This window comes from Ursus arctos, unplaced genomic scaffold, assembly GCF_023065955.2.
Source record: "Ursus arctos isolate Adak ecotype North America unplaced genomic scaffold, UrsArc2.0 scaffold_17, whole genome shotgun sequence".
Lineage (NCBI taxonomy): Eukaryota > Metazoa > Chordata > Mammalia > Carnivora > Ursidae > Ursus > Ursus arctos.
In genome coordinates, this window is record NW_026622841.1 from 760916 (window position 1) to 775066 (window position 14151).

At 53.3% G+C, this 14151-nt stretch overlaps 1 protein-coding gene across 8 annotated transcripts in view; it reads right to left on the reverse strand.

The window, feature by feature from the left end:
• The window catches only part of ATP9B (ATPase phospholipid transporting 9B (putative)), a 250435-nt gene that overhangs the window by 7866 nt on the left and 228418 nt on the right, over positions 1 to 14151 (reverse strand). For all 8 annotated transcript variants that reach the window (XM_057313321.1, XM_026496508.4, XM_057313320.1 and 5 more), the window contains 5 exons: positions 12483 to 12627; positions 12227 to 12291; positions 11333 to 11488; positions 11113 to 11177; positions 6115 to 6223 (listed from right to left, as the gene is read on the reverse strand). In XM_057313321.1, the coding sequence (XP_057169304.1) occupies positions 6115 to 6223; positions 11113 to 11177; positions 11333 to 11488; positions 12227 to 12291; positions 12483 to 12627 (540 nt within the window). The remainder of the gene's footprint in view (positions 1 to 6114; positions 6224 to 11112; positions 11178 to 11332; positions 11489 to 12226; positions 12292 to 12482; positions 12628 to 14151) is intronic.

Consider the following 14151-nt stretch of genomic DNA (forward strand, 5'->3'; position numbering starts at 1 on the left):
CACCAGGAAGCCATTAGTCCTTGAGTGTTTGGGGAATCAAAAGTGATATGCAGATGTCTGGCTGTGCAGGGGTTCGGTGCCCCTGACCTCACAGCGTTCAAGGGTCAGCTGCAAATGACCAGAGTCCGAAGCGCTGCCCATGACCTAGGGCTTCCCCACCGCAGAACAGGTGCTCAAAGCCACATCAGAAAGTGCTGCCAAACGCCACCAAGGAAGAACGAGCCGTTATGGAAGAGATGCCCGGGGCATGTTGCCCTGATGACCGCCGGAGTATTCCAGATCTGAGCCGCGTCCACCTAGAGTCAAGTGACAACTTCTCAAAAGAGATGCACACCACAAGGCAGGTGTGGCCACTCCAGCATCTTCCTGGGAAATGTTGGCTGAGCCTGAATCCTTACAACACGTATGAAAGTAAGGTTCAGATGTAACAAATATCACTAAAAGGCAATGCTGTTTAAAAAAGGTGGGAAATTTCAGGTGTAACACGTGTGTATCTCAGTATGTAATTCCCAAGTGCATTTCTCCGACTGGATACCAGTAGGGGTTTGGTCTTTGATAAAAGTCAGCTAATTAAGTATGTGGCTAATTTTATTTGAGTATTTTAAAAGAGGACTTAAAAGTAATGTTTTGATGCAAACACAGAAGATGTCCTCTGTAGCCAGACTTGCGGACATCTCCTATCACTGGTGTGATACGACTATCAGTCTACACCCTGACAGACACAGAGGGGCTGCTGGTGCCCTTTCTTACGTCGGGGGCTGCAAACTCCCCACACGGTGTTTGTGAAAGTCAGCACACCGATGTGCACTCAGGTCAAAGCTCCCGTGTCCAAGCAGGCCGTACATTAATGAGGTACAAAGACTGTCAATAAAATAACTACCGGGAGAAATAGTGGAAAAATATATGCATAAAGCAGTACTAGCTCCCGGACGGGACACTTATCAACGGCTCCCAGACTTCAGCTCTGAAGGACAAAACGAGTCTCACTGTACTTGGCGGCACAAATACGCACGAACACAGTCCACTTACGACAGACCCAGGCCACGTGTGCAGGGCTCTCCTAGGCCCACACGCCTCTCCTTCCATGTCCCTGGCTGGGGGAGACTCCTCTAGCAGGAGCTCTGTCCAGGCACCATGCAGACACCGCTCAGGACCCGGCCGACTGGGGTCTGAGTCCTGCCCGTGGCAGCCCAGGGCACACACTCAGCCTCTGTGAGTGGTCTCCTCTTCCGTGAATAGAAATGATAACACGTACTCATGTGGATAAAATGAAATAAGCATAAAGCCAGAAACCCAGAGAATGTTCACTATTTCAATGTTAGATTTTAGAGACCCAAAAGTACCTTTCTGTTACGTATCAACCAAACTGTAAAACAAAACCAAGCAAATCTGGGGAAAGGTTAGTCCACCCGAAGGTTGTGCGAACACTCACTGGTCCGTCTTGGTTTGAGACACGTGTGGAGCACAAGTGGCCGCATGTGTGCGTACAGGTGCCTCCCGCGGCCTCTCCATCCCCGACCCCGACCCCGGGTCGCCGCCCATCTGTCTGTCCTCTGGGCCCAAAGCTCTGCATGTCCCAGGGTGCCAGGCAAATGGGACCATAGGAGCTTCTGAGTCTGGCTCTTTTGTGTAGCAAAATGCATTTAAGATTCACCTGTGTTGCTGGACACCGCATGGTATGGCTGCAGTTTTTGGCAACTGTGGCAAAACGGCCGGGAACGTTTGCTTACAGGATTCTGTGTGAAAACAAATTTTCACATCTCTCGGGTAAAGGCTGGGTCACGTGCTCAGGGCATGTTTAACTTCACCGGAAACTGCTGAACCATGCCCCAGGGTGGCCGTGCCACGCTGTGTGCCCGTCAACGGTGAGCGAGCACGCGGCGTTGCTCGTGCACTAGACCCTGCCTTCCTGCGGTTCCTGCCTGCCGTCCCCGCGTGAGAAACGGTGGTGAGCAGAGTGTTTCCAGACGCTCACTGGCCACGTGCACATCGTGACCCGTGCTGTGTTGTCAGTTCAGGGCTTCTCCTGTCTCAATAACTGGGTTGTTTGTCTTCTTCCTGAGTTTTGAGGGATCTTTATATTTTCCAGATACAAGTCCTTTGTCAGAAGTGCGATCTACAAATATTTCCTATGATTCTGTGTCTTGTCTTTTCATTTTCTTAGCAGTTCCACCCACAGAACAAAAGTCGTGGATTATGATGAAGTCCAACCTACCACTTTTCCCCTTCCTGAATCACACATCTGACCCCGTATCTAAAACTAGGCTTACCCCAAGGTCATGCACGTGTTCTCCTGCATTTCACTCCGGCAGGCGAATAGTTCCACATTTTACATTTAGGTCTATGACTCGTTTTGAGTGCGTTTCCCCAAAACTGTGAGGGGTGGGTGGAGGCTCTGTTTTTGCGGGCGGCTCTGACGACATCTGCTGACAAGACGGTCCCTCTCCTTCAGGTTTCCCTTCATGCTTGTCAAACATCAGCTGTGACACCTGTGTCTCTTCCCCTGGGCTCTCTGTTGACCCCACTGGTCCAGGTGTCTGTCTTCTGCCAAGAATCTGTTGTCTTGGTCACTACCGTACAGAATGTCTTGAAATTGGGTAGAGTGAAGTCTTCCAAACTTGTTCCTCTTTTTACAAATAGTCTCGATAATTCCAGTTCCCCTGCATTTCCATGTAAATTCTGGAATCAGCTTGTCAGCTTTCGGACACCCGGTGTCTTCAGTCACATTCTTTTGCATCTTTCAAAATCCCTCTCGACGGCGTCCCGCTGCACACAAGTCCTGCACACAGTTTGTTAGTTATACCAACTTTGTTTTTTTTAGGTTAGTACGAACACCGTTCAAATACATTTTTCAGGACTCAATTGTTCATTGCTACTATATAGGCTTATTCCTTGAGTCCCACAACCATACTGAACTACTAGAAAGATTTTGTAGATTCTTTTGGCTTTTCTACATAGATGACTATGTCATCTGCAAACAGGTCCTCCCCTAATTTGTCTTTTGTTTCTTTTTCTTATCACTATTATTTCTAAAATTACATTAAGAATACAAATGTATATTCCAAAGCTAAAACCATTTCGAGAATATTCAACAGGAAATAAAAAAAATAGTGAAGTAACCCTAAGAGCTGTGTGTCTGACAGTGTCAAGGATTTTGAGGAACGACTGTAGGACGTTACCTACTCGATTATCTTGACAATTAGTTCAGGCGCCACCCAAACCCTCGCAGTTCGTAGGTTATTTATCATGAATATGAAATGACGTGTTGGTCACGTAACCCACAGCTACAAGTCTGAGGTATCTTAGGAACATGTGGCCTGGATCTCAGGCTCGCGTGGTCTTTCTTGAGGGGCCACAGACCGTCTGGGGTAAACAGTCACCTGCGGAGTTGGGAGAGGGGTGGGCACACAGGGTCCCTGGCAGCACCAGGAAATTGCAAGTAGCTACATCACGAGTGACGTGTGAGCATTCGAAGCAGAATTTGACCTTTAAAAGAGAAAACTGTTACAGACACATCATTTTCTGCAAGGAATGAAAATGATATGGCTTTAGGAAGGGGAGGGAAGGGGAATGCTGCTTCCTTGCTGGACTCCATCACCTGTCGCTGACACACTACTGAACCAGAGAGAGCCGTGAGCAAACGTCTGTATTCCGGATCGGCTCCTCCTGTTAGAGCACCTAAGTCAGATCTGTAATGCCTGGGTTCTGACTCGCACTCTCAGAATAAAAAGACAGGCCACCAAATAACTATGAGAAATGGTGTTTTCTTTCAAAGCACGGTACTTTCCTCTCTGTTTTGCAAGGGATACATACTCTGCTTCCCCTGATTACCTTTGAAAGTATTTTAGGAATTTACTGTGACCCTGGCCTTCTGCTCAGAATAGGCTGGACGCGTCATCCAGCGGACGAGCGCCCACACCCCCGACTGCAGCCTGTTTTCTGCTGCTGTCTGACTATCACGTAATTTACCCTGGCTTTACATTTCCTTTCCGGATTGAGCGTGGGCCTCCTGAGCCAGGAGTGACGTCTCGCCCACGCCTCCAGCAGCCAGACCTAGCGCCTGCCACGTGGACAGGCCAGGCAGACGGCTCGCGGCCTCCCGAGCATCCACCAAGCGTTCAGAAGGAACGCAAAGCTTCAAAATCTCTCTCTGGCTTCAGTAAGAAAATATAACTCAAGTTTTATCAAGTTAGGTGGTTGAGTACTTTAGTGCTACTTTGTTTTCAAAGGCTTTGAAGTGCATCAGATTTTAAAAGAAATACATACACTAAAAACACAAAAGGAATATATTTTGGATCTTGAAGGAAGGAGCCTAAAGACCGTAAGTGACTGCACTCCTGTCACAATAATGCAGGAACGACATCCTACTCTAACGATACTCGAGATACGCTAAAGGGGGCACCTTCACAAAGACGAGATCCAGCTCGGAACTGAACACAGTTTCCTGACGTGCCCTCGTGTTTACTGTGTCAGCTAATGGGGGCGTTTGAAGATTCGCGGCTACCTGACCCCACAGACATATTCTTGTTCCCAGAGGTGCCCGCAATCGGAATCCTGACAACAGTGACTGTCTGCCCTCTGACAGGGGGTGGAGATGGCAATCACCCCGCATCCCACGAACATGAACTGCTCCGACCTTGACTGGCGATGTCGCCCGTGTTGACCCGCAGTGACCGTGAGCAGGTGAGACACTGACCACCTATGACTTTAGGGAGCTCCTCTAGTTTTGTTCATATATGAGGAGCTTGTTTTTCCCTTATGTCTGTGAGGCAGCATTTACGTAAACATTTCTGGAGTTTGTGGAAATAAGGAAATGCATAATCTACTAAAATTATAATTCCTCACAAAAGCTTCCTGTAGTTTTTAGATCTTTGATCCTGTTCTGTTTTACTGAATGATAACAATCTCCCCATTTTAGAATATTACACCAAAAAGTTTTCTTTTTATTTGTAATATTCATAATAATATTATCAGAATACTAATGCTTGCATTTTATTATCAAATTAAATATGATGTTATCGAATATAATGATTGACATCTTATTTTACACTATAGCGGTAAACTAGCTTTATTTTTGTCCTGATTGTAAAAGTAACGTAAGCACTTTGTATTTTTTTTTTCAGGAACTTTAAGTCTCCATTTCATCCAGCCCTTGTAACAACACTATGAAGCCCGAAGATCCATGTGGCCTGGCCAGCTCCTCTCTGAATGGTCAGCGGTTCGCTGAGTCTATGCTTAACACCAACTGATTCTCCATACTGCTAGAGATTAAAGATCTGAGTTGGTAATTTCAGGTTATCAATTGTAAACCTGGATTTGCTTGGAGGTTAGTGGATTTTGTTCTCAGTGTTGCTTTGGGAAAATTCCAAAGTCACCATAACTTCTGCTTGGAGGGCTAGGGGTGTCCCAGCCCGTGGAGCTTGTTTTCCACACTAGAGAAATATGGTCTCGTAAAGAAATACGACAAACTTGAAGCTTCCTTTAGGAATGCCTCCATCTGAGCATAGTTTTGGGCCAGATAAATGAATCTTCTGCATTTTCAGGGGGCAGACTTTCCCCCAGCAGCATCCTTGCGACCTCAGCCCTGGGTCGTGGTGACACTCTGCCCATCACTTCTCAGACGTGATTCTGAAAGCACAGCGGAGGAAGGCTTGGGCAGGCGCGGGGACTCCCAGTCAGTCTCTGAGTTCAAAGCGTCGGGATGCCGCCGCAGGTGGACAGAAGTCCGTCCTGCCACAGGGGACCCCGCAGCCAGCAAGTGTCCTTCACATGGAAACAGGCACCGTGCGTTTCAGCCACAGGGTGAGCCCAGTCACCGCGGTTCCACAAGTGGTTCAAAGCACCTTTAAAATTTTAATTGTACGCATGACATCAGAGCTTTACTGCAAACATTTGAGAAAACAATTGCTTTCGCTTTTTTGAAGTTTAACTCAAAAGGAAAATGCCAAAAATAACTGTAAGTAAAAACTGTCTGGAAGGACAGAGAAGAGATCCCTTAAAACCTGCCTGGAAACCGCTTCACGACTGGCCCTTTTTGTCATAGCAAATACTCTGTTACAATACCAGCGGGGGGTCTGCTGGTTGCCGGAATCGCACCCGGCCTCGCGCCCGTACCTTGGTGAGGTCCTTGTAGAGCTCCGGGTAGAGCATGGCCATCTCCGGCTTCACGTCCTGGTCCAGCACTAGCGAGAACACGGGGAACATGGTGTACAGAGTCGCATACCTTACAACCAAGAAGGGCTCAGATTAGTGCGAGGAGCACAAGCTCTGCAGTCAGAGGCCACGGTTCAAACACTCACAGCAAATTCAGGTATGATTTTTCCTAAAATTTCATACTTATCCTGCAGTGCAATAACTTGGTCTGTGAGCCAAAAACGCTCACAGGAACCCATTTTTTTTTCTTTCTTAATTAAACTTTCTATTTTGAGGTCACTGTAGACCCACAGGCAGGTGTAAGAGAGGGAACCCGTGTGCCCTTCCCCGGTTTGCCCGCGGTAGCATCTTGCAAACCTGCAGCCCAGTCTCACCACCAGGATGTCAGGTGACACAGACAGAACCCCCACCACCCTGGGACCCCCCGCCGTCTCCCTCCCTTCCTCTCCGTAACCCCCTGACAAGGCTACACGCGAGCCTTTCCACTCAGCCTGACTCCCAGGAGGCTGTCCTGGTGCCGCAGCGGCCGTGCTCACCCCGCAGGGTGCTGGCCAGTACTCGTGGTTGGGGGCATGCCGGCCTCTGCAACCTGCTCGCTCACTCAAGTGCATCTGGGTTATTCCCAGTGTGTGGTTCTCATAAATAACACAGCTAGGAACACTCACTGCACAGATCTTTTTGTAAAATTTTTCATTTATTCAACAGGAGTACCACCCGGAGTCATCAGCCCAAGAGTCTAATTGCAGGGAGACGGGCTGTGCCACTTGGCCTGGCTGGGCGCGTGTGGGGGGCCCTGCGTCTTTGCATCCCCTCCCCAGGTCGGTGCTGCCACCACGTCTCCCTGACGGCTACTGATAAGGAACATCGTTGCACGCGCTCGTATGCTGTCTACATCCTCTTGGGTGTAACGTTTGCTTGTGCTTTCTGTCTGTTTGCTAACCGGACGGCCCTCTTCCTGTTGGACCTGGAGTGTTCTCACATGTGTGGTGCGTGCATGAGCCCCTTGTTCCTGAAGGAAGAGCTCGCCGCAGGTGACCGTCTGTGCCCACACTGCTCCCTCCTGCCTCGTTCTGGTGAGGACCCCACTGTCCCTGCGGCCGCTCCACCCCAGCTCGCCATCCTCACGGTGTTTGTCCTCTGTCTTCCTGAGTCTTCCATGTGACACTTCTTGGTGTGGATGTCTTTGAACTCAGCCATTGGGAAGTTTTCAGCCATTCTTTCTCCTCCAGCCCAGGACCTTTGTCCTCCCTCTGGAGCCCCAGGGACATGAAGCTGGAGCCCCTAAGGCTCTGCTGGTCTCTGGGCTCTCATGGTACTCACGGGAGACAGTCCTGTGTCCTGCCCTCAGTGGGCCCTCTGCTCCGCTGTGGGCTGGGTCCCTGTCACTGCTGGGCTTGGTGGTGGGTTTCCATTTGGTTCTGCTAGTTTCTATTTCTAGGCGGACGTGTTTTCTTTGTTTGTTCTGAGCGTTCCTATTGCTTGTTAAAGGATGTCTGCATGGCGGCGCTAACACCCATGTCACATGGTTCCAACACCACAGGCACCTCGGCTGGTGTCCATCGTCACACTCACTCTGAAATCTTCCTGGTTCTTGGAGTGCCAAGTGATTCTCTACGAAACTTGACATTTGGGTGCCGCACAGGACACTGGGTCCCAGGTACTGCTCTGGAGGGAAGGGAGCGCTGCTGCCTTCCCTCAGGCTGGAGGCAAGTCCAGGTTCCTCCCTGTGTGACACCCAACAGGGGCTGCTCATTACTACTGGGTGTGTGGGGGGGGGTCTCATCTTCCCACTTTGCAGGGAGGTGGGGGGTGGTGTTTCCATGGTGTTGGCTGGAGCAGAGTGGTTGCTGTGTGTCTGGCAGGCCAGAGCACATGCGTGTTCTATCTGTGACATCTGCAGGAGTTTGGCTATGCTTAGCAGAAGGAATGAGGAAAAGTGCATCTATGCCATTTTTCCTGAAGTAGGACTGGATTTCTTTTAAATGACATTTTCACCTGCGAGAAAGCTTCGGAGTCGGGAAGGTACCCAGGGGTGGAGAACCAGGTGGGAAGATCTATGTGTGAGCAGCACTGTCTCCTAGGATGGGCTTCCATGGTCACTGGCACTGCCTGTCCAGGGCCGTGGGTCACGAAGGGCACACCGTGTTAGGAAAGGTGTTAAGGCTGCTTTCTAACGCTGTGTGCCCGTGGAGGCCACCAGGGGCTGAAATCCATGTGCTTCAGAGTGGTCGGTCCTGCATGAGGTTAAACAGGCTTACAGCCCTAACTTTCCTCCAAATTTCTAGTAACTTTGTCAATCTCAGAACAATTCCCATCGGCTTAGAACGAAGAGGCTGAAAGGGCCAAAGAGTCTGGCAGAGCCTGGCTGATGGGGACGCGGTGGGTCACACCCCCCAAACCCCACCCAGTGCCCGGGGACACATGGGACACACAGTCCCACGAGCAGCGGCCAGCCGTCACATGAGTGGGCCCTGCAGCCACCTGAGGTCGGCCTGTCCCTGAGGACGCTGCTCAGAATGTGCAGTGCCGGCCGGTGTTGGGCAAAGAAGGGGTTTGGTGCAACAAGGTTGGACAGGTTCTTGACCTGGAGTCTCGTGGAGATGTCCACTTGCTGACCCGCACGGTGAGCCTCTCAGAGGGGCTGCGATATGTGGGATTTCCCCAGGACTTTGCCAAGGAGTGCTTCCTGGAAGAGAGGCCACAGCATGTGGCAGGACCTGTGGTGGGGAGCACCCACGGCTGCTTCGCCTGCGTCAGCGGCCCCTCCGAGCCGACGAGATGAAGGAGGATAAGAACCTTGCAGCATGTGGAGGTGAGTTCTGTCAATGGCCCTGCAGCCTCTACAGCCAGAGGTTCCATCTCAGAACATGCCTCTGGTCTTGTCAGACTCTGATAAAAACACCACTTTCCTTTCCACCCACATCTGACTGTTGTTTTCTAGGTGAGGGCAAAACTGAATTTACGGTTTCCCGTTGAAGCAGCTTCACGTAAAAACACCCCTCCCTCCACTCCCACCAAATTCGGCGTATCAAAGCTTAAGAAAACTATAGATGCCTCACGTGATGGACACGCACAGAAACTCTGAATAAAGTCAAGTGGACAGGAGCAAGCACTCGGGAGCTCCTGCTGACGAGGGCTCGGGCTGAGACGGGAAGAATTCAGTCAGGCCCACGGCCGCAGCTGCAGCGACGGGGCTGGACCGTCTAAGCAGTAATCACCACTGCCCCCCAAAACTCTCCTTTGAATGTTTCAAATCCATAGTTTTAAAACGTGAAAGAAAGTGGGGATGGTCACGCGTCTCTTTGGCCGCCAGGGAAGCCGTGTGCTGGACAAAGTCCAGATGCAGTCACGTCACGTGCAATCCTACACTCTCTGAAGGTCATTCACGGGATAAGAGTGTGAAGACCAAGGCAACGGGACATGGTGAAACAGTGCTGGAGCTGTTGGCGCCTTTAGGTCCTCCCCTTGGTCGGCGCTCCAGGGGACAGCGCTGCAGCCACTGGAGAGCTGGCAGCCACGCGGCACACTACCGGCCACAGCGCCAGTCACCCTGGAATGCACGGCCAGAGCCAAGGCCGTGACGGAAGCTCTCCCTGGGCCTGGCCGCCACCCGGCCTGCTCTGCTGCCTGGGCCTGGGCCTGGGCCCTCAGGAGTGGAGGCCGAAATGCAGAGCTGGCACTGTGGCTGTGGGAAGGCGCAGGTCGAGCTCCCGAGGTCCACCTAGATGCGGGGAAGAGCCCCAGGCCAAGGAAACGGCAGGTGAGAAAGCCCAGGGGCCAGAGAAAGGGCAGGCAGTGCACGATAGCCAGGATCTACAAGTGGGTACTCAGGTCCGGCCCGGTGTCGGGCAGGGAGATCAGCCCCTGCTCTCCAGCGGACGTGCCAGGAGCAGCAGGAGGCATCCCACCATCGGCTTTGCCCTGGGACGCTGGTGACTTATGTTTGGCAGATCCTGACATGCCCAGCCTGATACTCCCAGTTTCTCATTCAAATTATCAGGAACCTTGGAATTCGGGGAGCTGTCCGATGAAACTCATTCAGGAACTGTTCTTAAAATAACTCCAAGGGGTGAAAGAGCTCGTGTGTTTGTTCTTTGCATCCCTGGAAAGATGCTAAATGCCATGGGAAAAAGGCCAGCCTGTCGGAGGCCGGACCCGGACTTTGCCGCCCAGCAGCTCTGCGGCCTCCAGCACGTTCCCAGGCTCCCTCCTCCTTCCTTGCCCGTGACATGGGCAGCGTGTGGTGCCTATGTCACAGAGATGCTATGCGGATAGGACAAGTGCTCTGAATTGTGCAGGGAGCGCTGCTGTGACCTGCTGTTGCTTTCCGAGCGCGAGCACACACGGTCAACACCCTGGCTGTGGGGAGTGCTGGGCTTGAGGGGCCGGTGCGGAGGCGTGGGGAAGCACTACGTGGACTTTACCGCCATGCCAACAGCCACGTGGGTTTTATCTCCTAAGGCAAGAGAAGTTCTAACTCATTCCCCTTCAAGGGATCACGGACGGTTTAATTATAAACTGCATGCACGCGGCACTCTCCCACGAACTTCTCCAAGTTACTGTGTGGGAGCCTTCGAAGAGGAGATCTCGTTATTACTGAGGAGACTGCCGGTGCCTGCTCGGGCGTGTCGCGTCCCATCCCAGCACCCCTGTGCCTGCGTGTCTGCTGCTGAGTGGTCACGGGTCACATCCCTGGCACGACCATGGCCCATGTCCCAGCCTCCCGATCCCAGAGAGGGATGGGGCCAGCACGGCACCCCGGCGCCCCCCAGGGACACAGATATTTCCTGACAAAGCAACAGTAAGATGGCGAGGGGGTCCAGCTCCTGACACCCAGGTTCTTACTCTGAACACCAACTGTGTGCGGAGTTACTCAGATAATGTTCTAGCGGCGTTTCTGGAAACGCGAAGTCCTCCCCGAAAGCAGCAGCTGTGATGTGCGCGAGCCGCACCACTTACCCCACCATGAGGAATCCCTGGTACAGAGGCACGGACGCGAAGTAGAAGACAGAAGAGAACACGGCCTTCAAGAGAGGAGAGCGCCTCTGTCAGTCCCGCGGCCGCCCTCACCCCCAGCCGGGCCCGGGGAGGCTCCAGGTACCTGTATCACCTGTACAGTGGAGACGACGAAGCCCCTCCCCTGCGGCCCCACCCCTCTCCGGGCCTGGGCTCCAGGTACCTGCATGGTGGAGATGATGAGGCCTCTGTGCATGACGAACTGGCCGAGCGCCGCCGACCTCTTGTAGCTGCTCCGCCCGTGCACCATGAGCAGCCGGCCAATGTGCTTGAACTGCGTGATGGAGAAGTCCGCGGCCAGGGAGGCCTGTCTGCCCTCCTGCAACGAGCACAGTGCCTTCTGGAAACATGGCGCATGCCGAGCAGGCGCCTCCAGAAGGGACTTCTAGAATTCAGCCTCCATGGACCGAAGGTGCAGGCTGTCGCGTGAAGCTCGCAGGGGACAGGCTGACAAGGCTCATCTGGCGGCCGCAGGGAGCTGCCGGCCAGAACGGCAGGAGCCCGTCAGTATTACAGGAACGAGGTAGAGAGGCGAATGTGGCACCTGCCTTGAAGACGGCCCTGGGGTCCCGGAAACAGCCACTGGCCGTGTCCCAGAGCCCCGGGGAATGCGGGAGGCGGGCGAGGAGAGCGCTTTCAAGGCTGTTACCTGATGCCCTCAGGCACCAAGAACCACGGTGGCCGAGGGGAAGAGACTGGAAACAGGCTCATTTCCACCAAGACACACCCCAACCACAGCTCATAGTTGGCTGCGGACACAGACATGCAAACCTGAGCGAGAAGCTGGGGGAGCCAGGACGGCCAAGAAAGGTTTGCAGGAGGGCTGGCAACACCTGAGCTGAGCCTGGTGGGGAGGGCACTGCGGGGCACTGGTCCCAGGCCTCCTGAAGAGCAGCGAGGACGCAGGGACGTGGGGGGTTTGGCACTGGTGGCCTCTGCGTCCTACCTGCACTTCCTAAGGGTTTGACGGGGCAGCTGGTTGGCCTGGAACCTGAGTGTGTGGCTCAGAGCCGGCAGGAAGCAGGCAGACGACACGGTGATCAAAGGGCACACGTACCTTCCCTTCGATCCCAATGCCGCAGTCTGCCGCCTGGATCATGCTCACGTCATTTCCTCCGTCCCCTGGGAGCATGGAAATGGAAAGGACACAAACATCAATAACCCATCCTGGTCTCTCTTCTAGCAGGAGAGGGTGGTCACATGGACGAAATCCACCTGCTGTTAGAGACGACACACTGTGCTACCCGCAGCTTTGAAGACCCCCGTTTCTCTCCAAGCGCCACCGCGGATGGGGCCAGAAGCCAGGCACTCACCGATGGCACACGTGCGTCTCCCGGTGTGCTGCTGCAGCAGCTTCACGATGTGGGCTTTCTGGGTGGGTGAGCAGCGGCAGCACACCACGGCCGGGCACTGGCAGGCCAGCTCCACGAGCTCGTGCTCGTAGTACTTGAGGCAGACCTGGGAAACAGAGCCTTGTGAACACCTGCCGCCTGCCACGGTCTGTGGGGTGCAAAGAGCGAGGGGGGAGAAACGCAGCAGCCTTGTGCCAGCACGTGGGGTACACGCTGCCTGCGTCCTCTTCCCCAGCTCACGCCCACCCTGCCTGGCTGGGGATTCAGAGCTCGAAGGCATGCAGAGGCGGCAGGGGTGAGGCAGCAGGAGAGGCCAGTGTTGAGGCCCCTATGCAAGAAGCGAGTGCCTGCACAGACAGCCGTCCATGTGGACGGGCAGCATGCAGTGGTCAGGGTCCAGGCAGGGCTGGGCAGCTGCAGTTGGGGAGCGGCGGGGGGGAGAACCCCACGTCTCACCCTGAGCCTCGCCACGGACCAGTGTGGCTCTGCACGGGGCTGACAGATGCCGCCTTGCTTGTGTGACTGAGATGGGGGGGACCCACCATGCAAAGCTTCCCACTTAGTCTTTGTCTCTTTTCAGGTGATCTCAGCCCCACCTTGGCTAAACAAGATCTGTTTCATCTTTAAGATAAAACACTCTATTTCCACCCTAAGTCTCCAAGTTGGTCGGCAAAATAAACCCCCCGCAAAGTTGCCTTAGACTGCGGGGCCCCCCCGTTGTACTGGACATCCTGTTGGATCCAGGTTCTGAAACCCCGTGGCGCCAACCATCACCAACAGCACGTGAACCTGCAGGGGCCCGTGGGCTGCGTGTCCTAGGATGGCTAATGCGCCCACACCCACTCTAGCATGATGCTCCTCCGACCCCGCTGGGCCCCTCAGGGGCTGCAGACGCTTCTGCCCAGGACCAGGACAGTGGAGGACAGCGGAGGACTGCGTGCCCGCGGGCCTGCCGGTCTGCGACCACCTCGACCTTCTCTTCACTTGTTCTTTGGTGGCCAGCAGCTCGTGGCCACTCGTCCGACCCCCTGGGACTGCACGGCCTTGTACCTGCAGGATGTCCTCGCACCAAGTGGATCTTACTTCCTATGCCCACGCTCCCTTTGCTCCGGCTTTCGTGTTCGCGTTATTTTATCCTGACAGCCTGCAGGCACTTCCTGCTTGCCATCTCAACCCTCTTCAAAGCACATCAGGATATGAAACAAACTGAGTGCCAGGTCATCTTCAAATCACAAAGCCACTGCTCCCCGGCGACACCTTCACCCTCAGACGCTTATAATTCAAGTCAATTTAAAAACTTCATTAATAGGGGCGCCTGGGTGGCACAGTGGTTAAGCGTCTGCCTTCGGCTCAGGGCGTAATCCTAGCATTGTGGGATCGAGCCCCACATCAGGCTCTTCCGCTATGAGCCTGCTTCTTCCTCTCCCACTCCCCCTGCTTGTGTTCCCTCTCTCGCTGGCTGTCTCTATCTCTGTTGAATGAATAAATAAATAAAATCTTAAAAAAAATAATAAAAATAAAAACTTCATTAATGAGACAGGATAAAACATGGCCCACACCTGCAAGCTCTAGTTTAGACCCATAAAACTTCACATCATCGGATCGATTAGAATAATCTCTTTCGATAGGA